Source organism: Daphnia carinata, chromosome 10, assembly GCF_022539665.2.
Source record: "Daphnia carinata strain CSIRO-1 chromosome 10, CSIRO_AGI_Dcar_HiC_V3, whole genome shotgun sequence".
NCBI lineage: Eukaryota > Metazoa > Arthropoda > Branchiopoda > Diplostraca > Daphniidae > Daphnia > Daphnia carinata.
Window position 1 is genome coordinate 1,119,329 of NC_081340.1, and position 23,509 is coordinate 1,142,837.

A 23,509-nucleotide genomic window follows, 5' to 3' on the forward strand; every position below is an offset into this window, starting at 1 on the left:
CAAAAAAAGGACTGTATTAAACTTAGCAAAAAAACGAGACAAAACTGAGACAGCGTGAGAAAAATGGCGACCCGACAGGTAGCACGGTCGAAAAAGAACTGAGCGTCCTTACACGTCACTAATCATAGCGTGCATCAGAAAAAACAACTGACATAAGCTTCGCGAAAACAATAAGCCGCTAATTAAACTAAGGGAAGGGTAATGGTTGGCGCGCGAAGCCCGATCCTGGTTTCCATGGCGACTCGGGAACAGGAAGGGTAAATTGCAGACGCGCGAAGCCCGATCCGAGTTGCCATAGCAACTCGGTAACACAGCCGGCCCTGCTGCGGCAAATCTCAAGCAGCATTGAAGGCTTCGACGCGGCACAGCATCGTGACCGGGCGAACGTAGGTTTTGCCGGACTTTGTGATGACTTCTGCTGCGCGCACCACACCGTCGGGTCCAGGCAACACTTTTTCGACGCGACAGATTTGCCAATGGCCACGCGGGGACTTCGGATCGACAAGAAGCACTATATCCTTAGCTTCTAAGTTTTTTTGCGTTTCCGTCCATTTGTTGCGGGTCGTAAGGGTTGGGAGATACTCTCGCAACCAGCGAGCCCACATCTGGTCTACTAGCTGTTGCGCATGATACCACCGACGACGAAAGCACCTAATTTCCGGGTCGATGACTTCAGCGGGTAGATGGGGATTGGGGCGCCCCAACAAAAAATGATTCGGGGTCAACGGCGCGAGCTCCTGGGGATCTGCTCCCAGGTAGGTTAACGGGCGATCGTTCAAAGGCGCCTCAACTTCTATGACGACAGTAGCGAAGGTCTCTTCTTTGACAGTTTGCTGGCCAAGAATTGCGCGGAGGGCGTCCTTGCAAGAGCGCACAAGTCGCTCCCATACACCTCCAAAATGCGGGGCGGAAGGCGGGGAGAAATGCCATCGGATCTCCTTACGCGCCAGCTGATCGACGATTTTGGCGTCGTTTAGGCGGGTCACTGCTTCACGCAGCTCGCGTTCTCCAGCCGTCAAGTTGGTGCCGTTGTCGCTGAAAACGTCAGCGGGTGCACCTCGTCGGCTAACGAAGCGGGTAAACGCCATCAGGAACGAGTCGACATCCAGAGATGGGGCTATCTCCAGATGGATCGCGCGGGTGGAAAGGCAGGTGAACAGGGCGATCCAGCGGTTCTCCGTGCGGCGGCCAATCGAAATGGGGAACGGGCCAAGATAGTCCACACCAACGTTGGTAAACGGCGGGTTGAATGATTCGACCCGTTTTGCAGGAAGCGGAGCCATCATTGGCTGGAACGGCCGAGATCTCATCCGGGAACAGTAAGGGCAGAAAGTTATCACGGACTTTACTGCTTCACGTCCTCGCAGCACCCAGTACCGAGCACGCACTTCGGCCAGCGTCCGGTCAACTCGCCCGTGGGCAACGGAAAGATGCGCCCACCTAATAAACAACTTAGTTACCGGATGCTTCGGGTCGAGAACCGCTGGATGACGGGCTTCGGTGTTGATCGGGGCGTTCTCAAGGCGGCCACCGACACGAACGATTCCGGCACTGACGAGGTAGACGGACAGCTTCAGTAGCCGGGATTCAGGGCGGATTGTTTTCTTCTTCTGCAGCCGGTGTAAGTCGTCGAAAAACGAAGCGCGTTGCGAAATGCGAATCAGAAGAAGGCGGGCAGACTTAAGCTCGGTCGCACTCTGTTGCCGGCCCGTTTTCAGATCCTCGATCGGTTCGGATGGTGGGTCTGCACGGCTGCCGCCTGGATTTACCTTTCGCTCGATCCGTCTTCGATTTACGAGGACCCGCGTGTTGGTGACAAATCTCCAAATCCAGGCGACAATGCGCACGAGACGGTGCAAGTTGTCAATACGGGCGGCAAAATAATCTAGCGGTCCGCTAGAAACGATGACAGCTAGGCATGCGATAGATTCTTCATCGTCGTCGCCTAGTGCACAATCCGGCATCTGGGCGGGCCAATGTTCGGGTGGCATAGCGAGGAACTCCGGGCCGCGATACCAACGATGATTCGGGTCGAGCTCGGACGGGCAAAGGCCACGGCTACATTCATCAGCCGGGTTTAGGATGCCTGGAATATGGCGCCACTGCTGCGGGGTAGTCGAATCAAGGATCTCCGAAATTCTATTAGCGACGAAGACGTTGTAGCGGCGATGATTGGCGTGAATCCAACGAAGAACGGTCATCGCGTCCACCCAGAAAAATACGGAAGAAATGGGCAGCGTCATTTCCTTCAGCAAATAATTCACCAGCCGGACTGCTAACAGCGCACCTTGGAGTTCCATCTTCGGGATAGAGATTTGGTGGATCGGAGCAACTCTCACCTTCGCCATCGCGAACGCAACTCCGATCTTGTCGTGCAGCTCAGAACGAAGAAAAACGACGACTCTAAATCCGTCATTCGATGCATCTGAAAATGCATGTAACTGGAACGATAAGTAGGCTGATTGAGGGCGCGTAATGAGACTTCGCGGGATGTTCAGTGACTCGAGCGCAGGAAGATGCTCCATAAAACGTCCCCACCGATTCAAAATATCAGCAGGCAAAACTTCATCCCAGCCACTTTTAAGCCGCCAGATGTCCTGAAGAATAATCTTCGCCACCAAGACCACCGGCACGAGCAGACCAAGCGGATCGTAAATGCTCGCGACGGCAGCAAGAATGGAGCGTTTCGACTGGGCTTCGTTTGACGGCTTGAAACGAAAAAGGAATTCATCTCGTTCGCTGCTCCACAGATAACCCAGCGTCCGTTCGGTCGGCAAATCGTCGAAGTCCAAATCGAGATCGGGCATAAGGCGAGACGCGGAGGGCACGCGATCCAGCAACTGACGTGAAGAACTGAGGAACTGGACGAGGTTGAAGCCACCTAGGCTAAGCAGTTCCACAAGTTTCTGGCAGGTTGATACTCCGTCTTCCACTTCGTCGAACGATGCTAATAAATTATCCACATAGAAGTCGGAGCGTATCCGGCTCGCGACTTCCTGCAGGTGGACGGGTGCATCTTTTTCGAGGCGTTGAAGGGCAAAACTGCATGTTGTTGGCGAAGACACGGCGCCGAAAATGTGCACCGTCATTTGGTACTCCTGGATAGGATTTTCAGTTCCCGGCTCCCTCCATAGAAAGCGAAACATTGGCCGGTCGCTTTCTCGCACCAGAACCTGGTAAAACATTCTGGCGATGTCAGCAGTAACAGCAATCCTCCTTTCACGAAAGCGAAGCAGCACTGCGAGTAGCTGAGTCGTCAGATCCGGCCCTTTCAGCAGGACGTCATTAATGGCCATTCCTTTAAAGCGGGCAGCAGCGTCATAGACGAGTCGAACCTTGTTGGGCTTGCTGGGATGCTGAACCGGGTGAAACGGGAGATACCAAATCTTGGAATCGGGATCGGTGGAAGTGACTCTTGTAGCGTGGCCGCTGCGAAGTACTTCTTGCATTTGTTCGGAAACTGCTTTGCGTAGATCGCTGTTCGACTGCAGTCTCCTCTCCAAGGCGAAAAACTTCCGTCGGGCAAACTCCTTGTTGTCCGGCAGCTTCGGGCAGTCGGGGCGCATGGGTAAACCGACTTCGTAGCGAACTCCAGTATGGCGAATGGTCGCTTCCAACTGCTCTACGGCGCAACGGTCAAGCGCGGACATAAAGGTTTTGGGGGCCTCACGAACGGGCAGCGATTGAGTCCTCCAAAATCGCTCAACGGACTCCTCCAGCAGCTCGATGGAATCCAATTTGACGAAATTTATACTTGCTGCTTCCGCAGCGGACATCGGAAAGGTTTTACCCACGACGCACCAACCGAACGGGGTGCGAACTGCATTAGGTCCTTGAACACCTGCTGGCGGGCGACGGACTTCGAAATTCAGGTGAGCATCCTGGACGTCCATGCCAATCAGAACTTGGACTTCTGTGGCATCCCGAGCGGGAAAATCAAGGCCGCGAAGATACTCGAGCGAGGTGGAAGAGTTTTTCAGCCGGCGGTGCCCAACGTTGAGATGGGGAACTACGAAAGCGTCGGAAACCGGACAACTTTCCTTTCCGTCCAGCGATGACACTGTGAAATCCACCAAACGAGTGTCGACGATTGGATCTTTCCCGTGGAAAGTCCCAAAGCGAATTTTGCGAGGCCGGCCCGTTAGGCCGAGTGCTTCAGCCGCGTCCTCACGCAACAAAGTAGCTTGGCTAACGGTGTCCAGTAGAGCGAAGACGTCGAGGGTACGATCACCAGCACGAAGACGAACCGGAACAACGGCCAAAAGAACGTTTGATGCTGAGCGGGGTGCAATGGCGAAAGTCTGCGGACCTGGAACGCCGCTCGAATCTTCGTTCGGAGGTGGAAAACGGCGGAGTCCACTCCTCTCGGGGAAAACTCTTTCCGCACCATGCACCAGCGAATGATGGCGAGCACGGCATCCGGACGATTCACAGGCCGGCTTCGAACGACAGTCGGTACTTCGATGTTTCCCTCCAAGACAATTGAAGCAGATACCTTTCTCTTTCACCACCAACGCTCGATCGTTCGGCGACATCCGTCGAAATTCCGCACAGCTACTCAGACGATGTGCCTCGCCGCAGCTCGGACAGACGATATCCGCTTCTCTAATTGCCTGGGTAGACAAAACGGTTGGCGGTGGACGGACGGGCGGCGACTTTGCGGCTGAGGGTTTGAATGAAGGGTGTCTTGTGAGGTTAGGATGCTCAAAAGAAACACGCTTTCCGCGGGGCTCGATCCTGGGCGCTAGCTCGACAGACGCAAAGGCGATCCTCTCCTCTTCAACAACCTCCTCCAGGAACCGATCGAGATCGCCAAGATCTACAACTCTTGGCAAACGTTTTCTAACATAGCGGGCCCAGCGATGTTGAAAAAGAGGCGGCAATTTTTGAATTGCTTGGTCTAGGTTGGCAGCACTTTTCAAGTCGTGCTCTAACCCTCCTTGCTCCAATACGACGACTGCTCCGTGCAGCTGATCCGAAAACAGCTCCAGCGCCTGACGATCACCTGGTTTGACGATAGGGAGACTCAACAGATCGCGAATTTGGCAGCGGGCAATCTGCTCACTCGAACCGTAGTGTTTCTTCAGGTAGGAAAGAACAGCCGGGTAGCCTCGAGGCGCTCTCAAAAGCGGGGAGATGCGGCGCAGAACATTGGGGCCTACCCACTCGGTTAGAATGGCTAAGCGCTGGGCGTCGTTCGGGATGACGTCATGGACGAGAGCCTGGAAGCGCGAGGAAAAGAGCAGCCAATCACGCGGGTCGCCGTCAAAGGGAGTTTTACACGCAAATGGCGCCGATCCTCCAAACATCCAGGGAACAATAGTGTTTGCGGGTACAGCTGCTGGGTCCTTCTCCAAGTTGTCGACCCAGCTGTCCACTTTTAAGACGGCCGACCGCGATTCCGGGACGTTTTTGGAGCGGGTCTTTAGTTTTGACGACGGCATAGGGCGCAATTCCTCGTCGAATTCGCTGAGGGAGCTCAAAGAGAGCGGCGAAGACGAACGAATGGATCTCTTCGAAAACTCCTCAGTCATACGAAGCCGGGCAATTTCATCCTCGATTTTTCGCTCCTGTCGTCTGGCTGAGACGCGCTCTTTCTCCTCCTGAAGTTTGCGGGCCAGCTCGCTAAGGCGTAGATCTTCATCCTTCTCTTCTTCTCTTCTCTTCCGGATCAACTCGAGCTCGAGTTCGGCGGCACGCCGTTCTCGCGTCAGGATCGAAAGAGCTGAATTTCCCGACAAATGAGAGAAAGCGCTACCGGCAATGGAAGATTTTGATCTTACCGAGGGCGAGCGATTACCCTCGGCTTGATGACGAGAAGACCGGTCTTGGACAAAAACTTCTCCGGGCCGGGATACAGTTTATTCACGGGGCTGCAGCAGGGATCCGGAGGGGACATCCAGCGGAGTAGAATCAGGTGGACGTGTCGGGTCAGCCATATCACGGCGGCAATAAAGCTTTAGCTCAAATCCCGTAACTCTGACCGTTACCCCTCCTGGGCTGGCGGTTGATTCAGAGTCGGGATGTCTAGAGACAAAAGCACATGCTAGCACAAGACGAAAAAGCGACGAAAAGAATGCTACTTAAAGGTTACCAGAGTCGATTGTCCCGGGTTTCGGCACCACTTTGTTACAAAGTAAACAAGTCTGTAGCGTATAAACGAAAAAATGAAAACGAGAAACGAATGTCGAACTAGTCACAAAAAAAGGACTGTATTAAACTTAGCAAAAAAACGAGACAAAACTGAGACAGCGTGAGAAAAATGGCGACCCGACAGGTAGCACGGTCGAAAAAGAACTGAGCGTCCTTACACGTCACTAATCATAGCGTGCATCAGAAAAAACAACTGACATAAGCTTCGCGAAAACAATAAGCCGCTAATTAAACTAAGGGAAGGGTAATGGTTGGCGCGCGAAGCCCGATCCTGGTTTCCATGGCGACTCGGGAACAGGAAGGGTAAATTGCAGACGCGCGAAGCCCGATCCGAGTTGCCATAGCAACTCGGTAACACAGCCGGCCCTGCTGCGGCAAATCTCAAGCAGCATTGAAGGCTTCGACGCGGCACAGCATCGTGACCGGGCGAACGTAGGTTTTGCCGGACTTTGTGATGACTTCTGCTGCGCGCACCACACCGTCGGGTCCAGGCAACACTTTTTCGACGCGACAGATTTGCCAATGGCCACGCGGGGACTTCGGATCGACAAGAAGCACTATATCCTTAGCTTCTAAGTTTTTTTGCGTTTCCGTCCATTTGTTGCGGGTCGTAAGGGTTGGGAGATACTCTCGCAACCAGCGAGCCCACATCTGGTCTACTAGCTGTTGCGCATGATACCACCGACGACGAAAGCACCTAATTTCCGGGTCGATGACTTCAGCGGGTAGATGGGGATTGGGGCGCCCCAACAAAAAATGATTCGGGGTCAACGGCGCGAGCTCCTGGGGATCTGCTCCCAGGTAGGTTAACGGGCGATCGTTCAAAGGCGCCTCAACTTCTATGACGACAGTAGCGAAGGTCTCTTCTTTGACAGTTTGCTGGCCAAGAATTGCGCGGAGGGCGTCCTTGCAAGAGCGCACAAGTCGCTCCCATACACCTCCAAAATGCGGGGCGGAAGGCGGGGAGAAATGCCATCGGATCTCCTTACGCGCCAGCTGATCGACGATTTTGGCGTCGTTTAGGCGGGTCACTGCTTCACGCAGCTCGCGTTCTCCAGCCGTCAAGTTGGTGCCGTTGTCGCTGAAAACGTCAGCGGGTGCACCTCGTCGGCTAACGAAGCGGGTAAACGCCATCAGGAACGAGTCGACATCCAGAGATGGGGCTATCTCCAGATGGATCGCGCGGGTGGAAAGGCAGGTGAACAGGGCGATCCAGCGGTTCTCCGTGCGGCGGCCAATCGAAATGGGGAACGGGCCAAGATAGTCCACACCAACGTTGGTAAACGGCGGGTTGAATGATTCGACCCGTTTTGCAGGAAGCGGAGCCATCATTGGCTGGAACGGCCGAGATCTCATCCGGGAACAGTAAGGGCAGAAAGTTATCACGGACTTTACTGCTTCACGTCCTCGCAGCACCCAGTACCGAGCACGCACTTCGGCCAGCGTCCGGTCAACTCGCCCGTGGGCAACGGAAAGATGCGCCCACCTAATAAACAACTTAGTTACCGGATGCTTCGGGTCGAGAACCGCTGGATGACGGGCTTCGGTGTTGATCGGGGCGTTCTCAAGGCGGCCACCGACACGAACGATTCCGGCACTGACGAGGTAGACGGACAGCTTCAGTAGCCGGGATTCAGGGCGGATTGTTTTCTTCTTCTGCAGCCGGTGTAAGTCGTCGAAAAACGAAGCGCGTTGCGAAATGCGAATCAGAAGAAGGCGGGCAGACTTAAGCTCGGTCGCACTCTGTTGCCGGCCCGTTTTCAGATCCTCGATCGGTTCGGATGGTGGGTCTGCACGGCTGCCGCCTGGATTTACCTTTCGCTCGATCCGTCTTCGATTTACGAGGACCCGCGTGTTGGTGACAAATCTCCAAATCCAGGCGACAATGCGCACGAGACGGTGCAAGTTGTCAATACGGGCGGCAAAATAATCTAGCGGTCCGCTAGAAACGATGACAGCTAGGCATGCGATAGATTCTTCATCGTCGTCGCCTAGTGCACAATCCGGCATCTGGGCGGGCCAATGTTCGGGTGGCATAGCGAGGAACTCCGGGCCGCGATACCAACGATGATTCGGGTCGAGCTCGGACGGGCAAAGGCCACGGCTACATTCATCAGCCGGGTTTAGGATGCCTGGAATATGGCGCCACTGCTGCGGGGTAGTCGAATCAAGGATCTCCGAAATTCTATTAGCGACGAAGACGTTGTAGCGGCGATGATTGGCGTGAATCCAACGAAGAACGGTCATCGCGTTCACCCAGAAAAATACGGAAGAAATGGGCAGCGTCATTTCCTTCAGCAAATAATTCACCAGCCGGACTGCTAACAGCGCACCTTGGAGTTCCATCTTCGGGATAGAGATTTGGTGGATCGGAGCAACTCTCACCTTCGCCATCGCGAACGCAACTCCGATCTTGTCGTGCAGCTCAGAACGAAGAAAAACGACGACTCTAAATCCGTCATTCGATGCATCTGAAAATGCATGTAACTGGAACGATAAGTAGGCTGATTGAGGGCGCGTAATGAGACTTCGCGGGATGTTCAGTGACTCGAGCGCAGGAAGATGCTCCATAAAACGTCCCCACCGATTCAAAATATCAGCAGGCAAAACTTCATCCCAGCCACTTTTAAGCCGCCAGATGTCCTGAAGAATAATCTTCGCCACCAAGACCACCGGCACGAGCAGACCAAGCGGATCGTAAATGCTCGCGACGGCAGCAAGAATGGAGCGTTTCGACTGGGCTTCGTTTGACGGCTTGAAACGAAAAAGGAATTCATCTCGTTCGCTGCTCCACAGATAACCCAGCGTCCGTTCGGTCGGCAAATCGTCGAAGTCCAAATCGAGATCGGGCATAAGGCGAGACGCGGAGGGCACGCGATCCAGCAACTGACGTGAAGAACTGAGGAACTGGACGAGGTTGAAGCCACCTAGGCTAAGCAGTTCCACAAGTTTCTGGCAGGTTGATACTCCGTCTTCCACTTCGTCGAACGATGCTAATAAATTATCCACATAGAAGTCGGAGCGTATCCGGCTCGCGACTTCCTGCAGGTGGACGGGTGCATCTTTTTCGAGGCGTTGAAGGGCAAAACTGCATGTTGTTGGCGAAGACACGGCGCCGAAAATGTGCACCGTCATTTGGTACTCCTGGATAGGATTTTCAGTTCCCGGCTCCCTCCATAGAAAGCGAAACATTGGCCGGTCGCTTTCTCGCACCAGAACCTGGTAAAACATTCTGGCGATGTCAGCAGTAACAGCAATCCTCCTTTCACGAAAGCGAAGCAGCACTGCGAGTAGCTGAGTCGTCAGATCCGGCCCTTTCAGCAGGACGTCATTAATGGCCATTCCTTTAAAGCGGGCAGCAGCGTCATAGACGAGTCGAACCTTGTTGGGCTTGCTGGGATGCTGAACCGGGTGAAACGGGAGATACCAAATCTTGGAATCGGGATCGGTGGAAGTGACTCTTGTAGCGTGGCCGCTGCGAAGTACTTCTTGCATTTGTTCGGAAACTGCTTTGCGTAGATCGCTGTTCGACTGCAGTCTCCTCTCCAAGGCGAAAAACTTCCGTCGGGCAAACTCCTTGTTGTCCGGCAGCTTCGGGCAGTCGGGGCGCATGGGTAAACCGACTTCGTAGCGAACTCCAGTATGGCGAATGGTCGCTTCCAACTGCTCTACGGCGCAACGGTCAAGCGCGGACATAAAGGTTTTGGGGGCCTCACGAACGGGCAGCGATTGAGTCCTCCAAAATCGCTCAACGGACTCCTCCAGCAGCTCGATGGAATCCAATTTGACGAAATTTATACTTGCTGCTTCCGCAGCGGACATCGGAAAGGTTTTACCCACGACGCACCAACCGAACGGGGTGCGAACTGCATTAGGTCCTTGAACACCTGCTGGCGGGCGACGGACTTCGAAATTCAGGTGAGCATCCTGGACGTCCATGCCAATCAGAACTTGGACTTCTGTGGCATCCCGAGCGGGAAAATCAAGGCCGCGAAGATACTCGAGCGAGGTGGAAGAGTTTTTCAGCCGGCGGTGCCCAACGTTGAGATGGGGAACTACGAAAGCGTCGGAAACCGGACAACTTTCCTTTCCGTCCAGCGATGACACTGTGAAATCCACCAAACGAGTGTCGACGATTGGATCTTTCCCGTGGAAAGTCCCAAAGCGAATTTTGCGAGGCCGGCCCGTTAGGCCGAGTGCTTCAGCCGCGTCCTCACGCAACAAAGTAGCTTGGCTAACGGTGTCCAGTAGAGCGAAGACGTCGAGGGTACGATCACCAGCACGAAGACGAACCGGAACAACGGCCAAAAGAACGTTTGATGCTGAGCGGGGTGCAATGGCGAAAGTCTGCGGACCTGGAACGCCGCTCGAATCTTCGTTCGGAGGTGGAAAACGGCGGAGTCCACTCCTCTCGGGGAAAACTCTTTCCGCACCATGCACCAGCGAATGATGGCGAGCACGGCATCCGGACGATTCACAGGCCGGCTTCGAACGACAGTCGGTACTTCGATGTTTCCCTCCAAGACAATTGAAGCAGATACCTTTCTCTTTCACCACCAACGCTCGATCGTTCGGCGACATCCGTCGAAATTCCGCACAGCTACTCAGACGATGTGCCTCGCCGCAGCTCGGACAGACGATATCCGCTTCTCTAATTGCCTGGGTAGACAAAACGGTTGGCGGTGGACGGACGGGCGGCGACTTTGCGGCTGAGGGTTTGAATGAAGGGTGTCTTGTGAGGTTAGGATGCTCAAAAGAAACACGCTTTCCGCGGGGCTCGATCCTGGGCGCTAGCTCGACAGACGCAAAGGCGATCCTCTCCTCTTCAACAACCTCCTCCAGGAACCGATCGAGATCGCCAAGATCTACAACTCTTGGCAAACGTTTTCTAACATAGCGGGCCCAGCGATGTTGAAAAAGAGGCGGCAATTTTTGAATTGCTTGGTCTAGGTTGGCAGCACTTTTCAAGTCGTGCTCTAACCCTCCTTGCTCCAATACGACGACTGCTCCGTGCAGCTGATCCGAAAACAGCTCCAGCGCCTGACGATCACCTGGTTTGACGATAGGGAGACTCAACAGATCGCGAATTTGGCAGCGGGCAATCTGCTCACTCGAACCGTAGTGTTTCTTCAGGTAGGAAAGAACAGCCGGGTAGCCTCGAGGCGCTCTCAAAAGCGGGGAGATGCGGCGCAGAACATTGGGGCCTACCCACTCGGTTAGAATGGCTAAGCGCTGGGCGTCGTTCGGGATGACGTCATGGACGAGAGCCTGGAAGCGCGAGGAAAAGAGCAGCCAATCACGCGGGTCGCCGTCAAAGGGAGTTTTACACGCAAATGGCGCCGATCCTCCAAACATCCAGGGAACAATAGTGTTTGCGGGTACAGCTGCTGGGTCCTTCTCCAAGTTGTCGACCCAGCTGTCCACTTTTAAGACGGCCGACCGCGATTCCGGGACGTTTTTGGAGCGGGTCTTTAGTTTTGACGACGGCATAGGGCGCAATTCCTCGTCGAATTCGCTGAGGGAGCTCAAAGAGAGCGGCGAAGACGAACGAATGGATCTCTTCGAAAACTCCTCAGTCATACGAAGCCGGGCAATTTCATCCTCGATTTTTCGCTCCTGTCGTCTGGCTGAGACGCGCTCTTTCTCCTCCTGAAGTTTGCGGGCCAGCTCGCTAAGGCGTAGATCTTCATCCTTCTCTTCTTCTCTTCTCTTCCGGATCAACTCGAGCTCGAGTTCGGCGGCACGCCGTTCTCGCGTCAGGATCGAAAGAGCTGAATTTCCCGACAAATGAGAGAAAGCGCTACCGGCAATGGAAGATTTTGATCTTACCGAGGGCGAGCGATTACCCTCGGCTTGATGACGAGAAGACCGGTCTTGGACAAAAACTTCTCCGGGCCGGGATACAGTTTATTCACGGGGCTGCAGCAGGGATCCGGAGGGGACATCCAGCGGAGTAGAATCAGGTGGACGTGTCGGGTCAGCCATATCACGGCGGCAATAAAGCTTTAGCTCAAATCCCGTAACTCTGACCGTTACCCCTCCTGGGCTGGCGGTTGATTCAGAGTCGGGATGTCTAGAGACAAAAGCACATGCTAGCACAAGACGAAAAAGCGACGAAAAGAATGCTACTTAAAGGTTACCAGAGTCGATTGTCCCGGGTTTCGGCACCACTTTGTTACAAAGTAAACAAGTCTGTAGCGTATAAACGAAAAAATGAAAACGAGAAACGAATGTCGAACTAGTCACAAAAAAAGGACTGTATTAAACTTAGCAAAAAAACGAGACAAAACTGAGACAGCGTGAGAAAAATGGCGACCCGACAGGTAGCACGGTCGAAAAAGAACTGAGCGTCCTTACACGTCACTAATCATAGCGTGCATCAGAAAAAACAACTGACATAAGCTTCGCGAAAACAATAAGCCGCTAATTAAACTAAGGGAAGGGTAATGGTTGGCGCGCGAAGCCCGATCCTGGTTTCCATGGCGACTCGGGAACAGGAAGGGTAAATTGCAGACGCGCGAAGCCCGATACGAGTTGCCATAGCAACTCGGTAACAACACGTTACGAGACACAATTGCTGGCTAATGACGCCAGTCTGAGCTAGTAGCGCATTTTTCACCTCGAAAATAGCATCTGATACATGGCAGGAATTCACTTTGTCATGCTAATGTTTCGTGTATGTTTAATATAGATCATTTCGAATCGGCCGTCAGGAACGTCAACGCAGCTACTAGGAACTTTCAAGACAACACCTTAAGTATGCTCGATTCCAACGAGTACGTAAATGAATATTATTGTTATTATTGTGCCTTTCCATTACAATTTTTTTTATGTACTAGTGTCTTGGCCGTACGAAAAGTTAACGATAAGCTTATGCAACTGGAACGCCACTTTATCGACCCGCATGAACTGCCCAACCGGCCAGAATACAAGTATTTCATTTGGTTACAATTTTCCCGTTTCTCTCTAAGAAAAGACGACACTAACATTCCCAATATCTAATTTCTGATAACTGAAAAATCAAAACAACATACCCATATTGTGTTTGCGCCAAGCTCAAGCAACAGCTATTCGAGCAGCAGTTTCAGTGGTTTGACGGATCTTTTGGAGGCTGTTGGCAACCAGACAGAAGCGGAAAGACGTCGGTCTTTCCGTGGGCTCAAATCAAACAGCATTTGTCCGTGATTGCCTACTTAGTAGAAGCTGCAGGCCGATCATTGTCGGCCTGCGTCGGTTGTTACCTATAAAAAACCTTGGTGCTAGGAAAAAATTTATTGCTTCTTAGCAGAACTGTGAGGATTATCCCTAGTTTACATTTGTTTTTGTTGGAAATATACAAATACCAGCATGTAGCACATACAGTAATGGTTTCCTTTGCCTTTATACCGATGGCCGGAGATTGAGAGAAATATCCTAAAAAAGGGGTCAATGGTGCGCTATATCATATAATCCTGGCAGAATCCCTATCGGGAAATTCAGCGTATCAAAAAAAAACTGTTGGTCTGACGAGAAAATGAATAATTTCCCTAAAATCAGTGTTTACTTTTGTGTATAACGCGTAGTTTTTATACAGTTCTATGTTGTACACCTTTTTCGTCAAATTGCTGGGCTCGAAAATAAGCCCATTACTAAATAAGCCCGACTTCCCTTATTCTCAAGTCGGGCTTATTAAGTCGGGCTTAAAATTTTTTCCTGCAAAAATCGGCACTCGCCCGAATTGGTTGGATATCATAGAATATACTCAAAATTGAATGCTGAATCGGGGAAAATTGTTCTTTTTCTCCTGGAGTCAAACGTTTTTTGAAATGCACCGAATATTTGACGCAATGCTAGCGCGCCACTACGCTATAGCGCTAGCGCGGTGCAGCAGAAATATTCGGCGAATGTATACAGAGAATTAACTAGAAAGTTGACCGATAGATGGCGAGAGCGATAAAACAGAAAAAAGCGATATTTTTCTAGCCTAATTCTAGATTTCCTTAAAAATACGTTATTCCGATTCGAAATTGATCGCTGATCACGAAAATAAGATATATTTTTATATTAGGCTTCTACTTTTTGAATTAATCGTTAAAAACAGAAGGCCGGGCTTATTTTGTCGGGCTTAAAATTTTTTCCTATTAAAAAATAATTTAATTAAATCTAGATAACAATACATGATTCTGATTCAAAATTTAACAAGGAACTCGAAAATGAAATTTGTTTTTACGTAGAGTTTATTGTTTTTGAATAATCAAAAAAGTTTGATGTTTCACTCTAGCGCTGTAGCGTACTGGCGCGCCAATCATGATTTCGATTCGCACACGCACTAACTATATATTTTAGATTATTCCAAAACTATAAACTCTGCGTAAAAGTAAATTCAATTTTCGTATTCTTGGTTAATTTTGAATCAGAATTATCTATAGCTATCTAGATTTAATGCTACTGTTTTTTAATAGGAAAAAAATTTAAGCACGACAATATAAGCCCGGGCTTATTTTTAAAACCAACTTTTACCGCTTTTTACGTTTTATTCAAAAATTATGAGTCCCACAAGAAAATAACCCTCATATTCGTGATGCCCGTTCAATTCTGCATCGAAACTCTGTATTGAACGCGAATTCGAAAATTTTGCCAAAATTGAAAAAATGAGAAGGCTATTGGCTTCTAACTTTTCCAATTTTCTTCAAATTCTAGATTTCATTAAAAATACATTATTCCGATTCGAAATTGATTGCTGATCTATGGCAATCCGTTTTACAGAAAAAAAAAAAAAAATTTCGTCGGTTTTTTTCTTTTTTACAACTATGGCCATCTATCGGCCGGCATCCTATATAATTTTCTAAATACAACTTTACGTACTTTACCCATGTAAATATATCATTTTTAATTAATAACTTAATTTCATTAAAATAGAACTATACAATAATTCCTTTGTTATACTCTACTTACTTAAATTTATTATTATTACTATTAACTATTAACTTTTCATTTTGAACTGCATTTTTCAGCGATGATAATCAGTGTATTGGATTTTGGCCAATCAAATCCGCAAAAACAAAGAAATCCGAAGCAAATCCAATTTTTTGCGGATTTGCATTGGATCTTTAAATCATTCAAGACAGCAAAAGTTCTCGAGTAACATAACCTAAACTAACCTAAGCTAACTTTAACTAACCTAAGCAGTAAAATCCAATTTAATCCACATCCTCAAATGATGTGATTTGGATTTGATTGGATTTGATGATTTGGTTTGTTAAAATCCAATACACTGATGATAATAATAGCCATAATTGCTTGTTTTAGGTATAAACAATATGTTTGAGTAATCTAAAGTCATTCTTGTATATTATTTTCACACCTCAACAAACAATAACGACTTTATATTACTCAAACATATTATTTATACCTAAAACAAGCAATCATTCTAATTGTTATTAGAACGGTTTGAGTAATATAAAGTCGTTGTCGGTTGTTGCGGTGTGAAAATAATACACAATAACAATTCTATATTACTTAAACATTATACTTAAAACACGCAATCCTTCTAATTGTTATTAGAAATACATTCATTATACTTACTGCAGTACAAAATGGATAGTTAATAGTTAATAGTAATAATAATAAATTTAAGTACTAAAACAGCAGATTTTAACATGCGGGTTAAGAACCTAATTCGTAAGATTACGTTCTGAAGGCTTTGCGATTGCTCAATAACGAATTAGCTGGCAGCATCTTTGATTACTGGGATTGTTTATTCACGTTGCACACTTTCGGGATATAACGCTTTATCAGAGAAAAATGGTTTCCATAATTGTTGGAGCATCACTCAATGTGTCGGATTGCATGACTGACCGTAATAAAGATGCCGTAAGTGACACACGAGCCAGTGGCGGATTCCTTCTTGCTATCGCCTATCTCATGTGCTTCGTCCTCTGGGGTTAAGTGAAACAAATTTTTTAGCGTATACTGTAGTAACACCCAATGCCTGATGCGTCTTTGAACCAAGAAATACAGCACCAATGAAACAAAAACTGAAGATAATTAAACTCGACAACGAAAAAAACCTGTTATTTAACGTCCAGATTTTCTCCTGTTTCGTTTTGTTGCTTACAAATGTTTTCTATATATATTTTTCGCTAAGCAAGGCATTAAGCCCCGTTTCTAGATGTGCTGCGGGAAAATACTAATAGGACTTTTTCTACAAATCTTTTCCCACGAAACCTTTCAAAATGGGAAAATTTACCTGGTATATACGAGTTGTGGCCAATTCTAACCCGCACTGGCTACTGCGGTACTTATTTCCAGGACGCGACGTGTTTCGACATTGTGGTCTAACCGTAAATAACCAAAAACCGCTTCAAGCGAATGGTCAGGTCAAATATGTTGATTCAATTTAATTTAATTCGACTAAATTTTTGCATGCGCGACAATCTGCCTAAATACCGTTTGATTATTCCGTCCTCGACATATTCAAGACTGACCAATTTAAGGAATGGCCATTTTCCTTACTTCCGCTGCTGCCTCATTTTTTTTTTTTGCCAAACGACATTCAGTTAAAAACAAAATAAAAACATTATTTAATACAAAAGATACCTTGCGGGCAAAAGTGAGGCAGACTCGGTACTAGCACTAGTGGCGTGGTTCTCCTTGGCAATAGTTCCATTTGCTTCAGTTATCAGTAATCTAGCAAGAAATAAAATCACAAAGATATGGGACATTTTGTGGTATTCATTAAAGTTTTGCTTTCTTACATTTCTCTTTCTATTTCCTTATTTTGCTATTTGCTGTCTCCTCTTTCCCTATGTCTTCGAGTTTTCCTGTTTGTATTTGATAGCAGATTTAGTATCAATATGCCTGCACTTCCCCTGTTGATCAGCTTAGTTATTAGAATAACAAAGCAATAGAGATATATAAGTTTGTACCATCACCAGGCATAAATTCAACTTTAAGTGTCACCTGCAGCATTTAAACTGTGGAATCTTCGTGAGAAGTCTTCACAGAATTTCAACCTATGAGTCAACTGATGATGCTAGGCTTAGGAAAATTTTAGATAATGTGAATATCATAAAACATATATACTGCAATAGAGCTTTATGAACATGATATTATTCTAAAACTAGATTGCAGTTAATACAAGTTGATCCTTCTTCAGGGGGAAACACACCAATTGCGCTTCATTTTTCGCACAGACCATGTGTGTATGTGTTTTGCAGTCCTCCTTTCACGTAATGGACACATCTGTCAGGTAAATTAGTAAATAAATTAGCTTCTGCTGCCAATAAATGGGAAATTTTGTCAGCCTCACAAATTTAAGCAGTAAAGGATGACAAAAAAAAAAAATACCGGTATGTGGGTCAGGAACTGAGCAATCCCTATTTTCTATTATGAGCCATAATCACATCAACCCATACTCTAACCACAAAAACCTCTCCTGGCACTCCTGGAACCCACTTCGGGAATTAAAGTTTCTTAACGCAAATGAATTTTTACTATATCATACTCTGTATAATACTTAACAAAATAAAATACGGAATACGGTAAAACTCCTTTATATGCTCACGGTGTAGGAAAGCAACGATGTGTGTGAAATCACCTAACATTTTTCCTATTTAGTGAGCATGGGTTGTGTAGAGAACTAACTAGAAAGTTGACCGGTAGATGGCGTAGTAAAACATGGCAATCCGTTGTAGCTAGATAAAAATATCCGGTGTTCTTCATCTAGCGGTCAGGTTTTTAGTTAATTCTCTACATCCACTAACGAATTTCTACTACATAGCGCTAGTGCTGTAGCGTGATAGCGCGCTAGCATTGCGTCAAATATTCGGTGTATTTTCAAAAAGATTAACTTAATAGAAAGAAACAGCGGTTTTTTTCCCGGAATCATTTTTTGCAGGAAAAAAAGTTTAACCCGACGAATTAAGCCGAGCCCAAGGCCTAAGAAAAATCGGGCTTATTATTTTAGTCGGGCTTAACATTTTTTTTCTACAAAAGCTTGACACTAATCGGAATTGGTTGAGTATCACAGGATATACTCAAAACTGAATTCTGATTCCGGGAATATTGCTATTTTTTTCATTAAGTTAATCGTTTTTGAAATATACCGTTGATGCAATGCTAGCGCGCCAGTACGCTACAGCGCTAGCGCGATGCAGCAAAAATATTCAGTGGGTGTATGTAGAGAATTCACTAGAAATCTGACCGGTAGATGGTGATAGCAGTAAGGCGGGGGTAAAACAGATGGGACAGAGTCTTTTGGGCGAGTTACAAAAAGGACTCCAGGGTTTACGACTTTTGGTTGCAGGTTTCCGACACTTGGCATTTGGTACCCGACGAAAGGACATCTGTCTACCGACTTTCGGACTAGTGGTTCACGACGTTTGGGCGCAACAATAAATTGTTGCTGAACCCAACGAGTGGTACACTTGCCGACAAGAGGACTCCCGTGCCATCGATATTAGGACTTTTTTTTTTTACTTGATGATTGGGACTGCAAACGTCAAACAGACTCCCGATCTAGCGACAAATGGACTTTCAAAACAGGTAGACAATCTTTTTTTTCTTCTTTTACCTATACCATTGCCAAGTAGGTAGGGTATTTAATTAATGTAATTACTATAAGATGTTTTTCTATATGTGTCAACTTATGAATTTTAATATTTGTATTATAGAAAAAAGTATGAATAAAACTATAAGAGTTTACGTGCTGATGCCAGAGGTAAACCTATCAAGTTTTTATTTATTTTAAATTTACTAATCCTTTTTAGTTTATTCAAGGCATTTAAGATATGGTGTAGCAATAGAAACCATTCCTTATAATGTTATTGCAAACGTCATCCAAGACATTGTATGGTATGGATATGACCATTCTGTGTCTGTGATAAAGAAACGTGGAAATGGAGTGGTACTATACTAACATAATCTTATTAATCCTTTTTTTCTATAATAGAAATCTTAAAATTCATAAACCAATAAATCTCTGAAAGCAGGTCGTGATATATATTAAAAACAATGGACAAGTACAACTAGAGTAAATTGTAAATTAAGGTTTTCCTAATCAGGTACACATCCGTGCTATACCAATTCATTTGTAACAGAAAACCCAGAAAAATATATTTAACATGTAACAACAAACTGTATTTGCATGCCCTCTTTGTCTTTGAATTTTTCGTAAAATCAGGATGATTACCGTAGATAAAAAACACTACGTAAATTTAAAAATAAAAGATTTCCCAAAATATATATCTTCAGACCCGACAAGCACAGCTTGTGGTTCAACAATTCGTAATTCGACAGACTGGGTGGATGCGGATTTCCTAGTCGTGATCTGTAAGTAGAAGAATCAGTTTAGGAAAGCAGAAGCGGCCGTTATACTTTTCAGTTTAAGAGTAAAATAAAGCTGTTCCAACCTGAAATCATAGATACCCTCGTCGTCTTTTCTTATGTATTTTATAAGCAACGTCCAAATGTTTTCGGTATTGTCCGCTGAAGTAACACGAATCCTTTCGTCCCTTGAATATACTTTAGAGTCCGCACTACAAAATATACTAATATCGCCGACGTACCCAAGATACCTACAAAGTAATAAGGATGTACCTACCTTTCAGAATTGGGATGTTTCTGACATAATAACCAGACGAACAAGTAAAGTTGTTAAATGCTTGCAACAAACAGAGGAAAAAAACAGTTTTATTGCAATGTAAATCATTCGTTGAAGTAACTCGTAACATATTCTATTCTAATTTATGCAGCTAGTTCGCTGTGGTGGTCTGGCAACTGAAACCAAATACAAATTACTAGAAAAGGGTTTTATTTATTAGCAACTTTATTTCCCATCTACCACTGTAGGGAAAAACTTTACGTGTAACGCATTTTTTTGTTTTTGGAGTTTTTTTTTTAGTTGGTTACGCTTAGCTGCTTTTCGGTTGCTAAAACTGAAATATTATTTTCGTCATGTTATGTTATGTTCTGTTTGTGCCAGTTGACATCTGCATACGCAAGATATTATATAGGACGCCTAATATTTAGACAATCATCTTTTTTGCCTTTGGGTTCATCAGTGAAACTTACGCCATGATCCTCTCTGAGCTCCATATGACAATGAAGAAAAGCTGCATCTCCTGTTTGGGCGGCGATGACAGTGTTAATCTTTGGTTCTGTTTCGTTTGAATCCCATCGCCGTCCTGGAATGTCAATTGGGTTTTCATTATAGCCTACTCTAGAATTAAGCAATCACAAATACAACGAGACATTTGATAATAAGAATTTGATACAACGAAGGTCTAAGGCTGGCATTTTTTAGTTCTCTAAATGAGTTTCGTGGAACAGCTATATGTAACCCAAATTTTTGTTGAAGAATATAGTTTTAGAACAGAGAACATTTCGTCAACAGTCTACATGACACAAAGTAGCCAATACCCACAGACACATGAAGAATGCTCCTATTTTGTTTTGAAGAGGAGTTCTTATGTTGTGACATTCCTCCCTCCATAACAACATTTTTCAATTAGGCAACTGATCTTTATTCTTTAAATTACAGTTTATAATAACAAATATCTAAATAAAATAATAAGCTGGAAAATGCCGTAAATGCTAGCTGGTGGCAAAGGCAAAATATTTAACTTTTTTCTCTCGTCCCGGCCGTTGTCACAACGTAATATAACAGAACATAAATATCACTTTAAAAATAATTTTTACAGGCAAATAGATCAAGATCTGCTCTGCATTTGGGTGTGTAGTAATTGCATTAATTAAATACCCTACCTACTTGGCAATGGTATAGGTAAAAGAAAAAAAAATGATTGTGTACCTGTTTGAAAGTCCATTTGTCGCTAGATCGGGAGTCCGTTTGTCGTTTACATGCGAGTCCGTTTGACGTTTGCAGTCCCAATCATCAAGTAAAAAAAAAAAAAAAAAAAAAAAGTCCTAATGTCGATGGCACGGGAGTCCTCTTGTCGGAAAGCATAGCGCTCGGTGGGTTCAGCAACAATTTACTGATGCGCCCAAACGTCGGGGACCAGTAGTCCAAACGTCGGTGGGCAGATGTCCTAACGTCGGGTACCAGATGTCCAAGTGTCGGAAACCTGCAACCAAAAGTCGGAAACCCTGGAGTCCTTTTTGTAACTCGCCCAAAAGAGTACATGCCTTGAACATGTTAGAGGGCCCGAACAGAAATTTTCGCTAAGGTTTTTTTTTTACTAGGCGGTGCTACAGTAAATTTCCGTTGTTCCTTAGAAGCCTGGATGTAGCCCAAGGCCTGCAGTGCAGCCGTGTGCAAGCATCGCCAGGATAGTTCTAGTTCGTCGCCCATAGGCTGCCAAATAAGACCATCGACGTCGTGACGTAAGCAGAAGGCTGGTGCCAACCCAGGAGCCGACTGAGTAAAAAACAGAAGCTGTCCACTCAGTATTGCCTGTAAAAGAAAAAATTATGCAGCGTAAAAGCCATTTTCCTTTCAAATGAATTCGCGCATCGTAGCTTCCCGCATACTTTGTGCGTGAATTCGTTCGTTTCTCCGTCAAAGCGAAAAATACACGACTCATCCATGGGCATATCATCACATTCTTCTAGTTGCTCACTGCTGAAGACGGGAGGTCGACCACCGCCCTCTGCTTGCTAAACAGAAAATCAGGGATTGGTGACGTGGCGAAACAGATAACCAATTTAATAGGCAATACAATACCGTTTCTTTCATGTCCATATTAATTACGCTTTCATAATCGGCGGCTGTTTCGGGGTCCAAGACTTTTCGACCACGAAGATCACTTTGGATAAGATGATTCCAACTCAGTGACTTGTCAATTTTTGACAAGATAATCTCCAGTTTCCCATCCGACAGTGTCCACGTACTGGACTCGACCGAAATGGGATGAGCCAACTCGCCAACCAAATATGTTTGATTTTTATACACAACTTTCGATGCCTGACTTTCAATTTTGACGACTAAATCGTGCTTCGACGTCTGTTTGTTAAATGTTATCCATACAGTCACTTCCTCTGGGCTTTCCATCCAAGTGTAGGCAATCTTAGTTTCGGCTTCATCTAGGATAGCATTTGAATAAATTCCAGTTGAAGGACAAGTGAACATTTCCACATACCTTGTATCGTTTCGCTATTTGCTAAAGGCACAGCAACATCCTTGTTCGAATCGAATATAATGCGAAGAGGTTCTCGGGCAATAAGGCATAGCGCTTTACCAGGGCTCAAAACAGAAGCGTAATCCAAGCCGTGAGGTATTGTGACGGCTACTGCCGCACTCCACTAAAAAAGGACTGACTCACAGCGCTTTTGGACCTGGTGTATTAATTTCTGCCACACTTAACACTCCACATCCAAACTGTCTACTGAGAGCCCCGTCTCACTCGTAGGCCCTCCTATTTAAAGCAAAAGGGTCGTTACCCGCTAGGGTGACACGGGAAGTAAAGGAGATGGTCACGTAGATAACCTCTACGTGACCGTTCGAATAGAAAGCGCATAGAAGGGGTAAGCTCTTCCAATAAGATGGTCAAGCAGATAATTCTACTTGACCTTACGGAAGTGAAAGCGGAGAAAAAGGGTTGCGGCTGATGTACGAGACGTTCCCAGCACGTGGATGTCCTCGGACTCCACGTGTCCCTCGTTAACACGTGGATGTCCTCCGAATCCACGTGACAGGTCCCCCCCGTTCGAAGGCGATCGCCCCCGATTGCCATAGTATGCAACGATTAGAGTGATAGCGAAAGATAATAGTAATAGTAAAATAATAATAAAACAACATTGGTAACATCCGTTTTCCGTGTTCAAAAGTCCGTGTCTTGTGTCCGAATCAGTCGTTCCTCGGTGGCCGCTCCTCGTAGTGCGTGATCCGTTGTTTCATATCTCTGCATGCCATCTTTGATGTGGGTATCTAAGCGTTGTGCAAGCCGTAGTGTGAATCCTGTCAGGCCGAAAACACTGAGTAGTAGAATGACAAACGCTAATATCCATTCGTATGGGTAGTTCCCATAGTTTGACGTTGGCAACGCGTCCAGCAGGTTCAAAATCTGATTATGTGTTAGCGTTGCTGCTGCTTCTAGTTTTTCTTGTTGTCGCAACATGCTGCTGAACTTGTCGAGGTGTGACGCATTTGATGACGGGAACTGTACGACCGTTGCCATTTTTGGGTTGGTGATGTTTGGACGGAACTCCGGTAGGTCTGGCATATGAATTGATATGGCTGCGGCTGTTGTGGTGCCTTCCAGGCTTGCTGGAAATATCCAATCCTCTGTGCGAGCTGTGCATCCTTGTGGGACTTCAAAGTATCCTACTGCCGGTAATTGTAGGCGTTGTGACGGTACTTGCTTACTGTCCGGAGGGCATGAAAAAACCACGTTATGTGGGCCTGTCGCTGAGAATG

General features: G+C 46.7%; 3 protein-coding genes and 1 long non-coding RNA gene across 4 annotated transcripts; 1 reads left to right on the forward strand and 3 right to left on the reverse strand.

The window, feature by feature from the left end:
* Positions 1-335: 335 nt before the first annotated feature.
* Positions 336-5,939, reverse strand: LOC130699905 (uncharacterized). The gene is made up of 2 exons (XM_057521960.1): positions 5,870-5,939; positions 336-5,725 (listed from the first exon to the last, which is right to left on the reverse strand). The coding sequence occupies exons 1-2, from the start codon at positions 5,937-5,939 to the stop codon at positions 336-338; spliced, it is 5,460 nt and encodes a 1,819-aa protein (XP_057377943.1).
* A 595-nt stretch (positions 5,940-6,534) lies between these two features.
* LOC130699904 (uncharacterized) lies at positions 6,535-12,138 on the reverse strand. The gene is made up of 2 exons (XM_057521959.1): positions 12,069-12,138; positions 6,535-11,924 (listed from the first exon to the last, which is right to left on the reverse strand). The coding sequence occupies exons 1-2, from the start codon at positions 12,136-12,138 to the stop codon at positions 6,535-6,537; spliced, it is 5,460 nt and encodes a 1,819-aa protein (XP_057377942.1).
* A 6,502-nt stretch (positions 12,139-18,640) lies between these two features.
* LOC130699935 (uncharacterized) lies at positions 18,641-19,280 on the forward strand. Its single transcript, XR_009003583.1, has 3 exons — positions 18,641-18,678; positions 18,807-18,853; positions 18,913-19,280. It is a non-coding gene; the product is annotated as an uncharacterized LOC130699935 (long non-coding RNA).
* A 1,797-nt stretch (positions 19,281-21,077) lies between these two features.
* On the reverse strand, positions 21,078-22,222 carry LOC132088401 (nudC domain-containing protein 1-like). Its single transcript, XM_059497291.1, has 3 exons — positions 21,818-22,222; positions 21,625-21,750; positions 21,078-21,547 (listed from the first exon to the last, which is right to left on the reverse strand). Exons 1-3 carry the CDS (start codon positions 22,220-22,222, stop codon positions 21,290-21,292), a joined length of 789 nt encoding a protein of 262 aa, XP_059353274.1. The 3' UTR covers positions 21,078-21,289.
* Between the last annotated feature and the right edge of the window lie 1,287 nt (positions 22,223-23,509).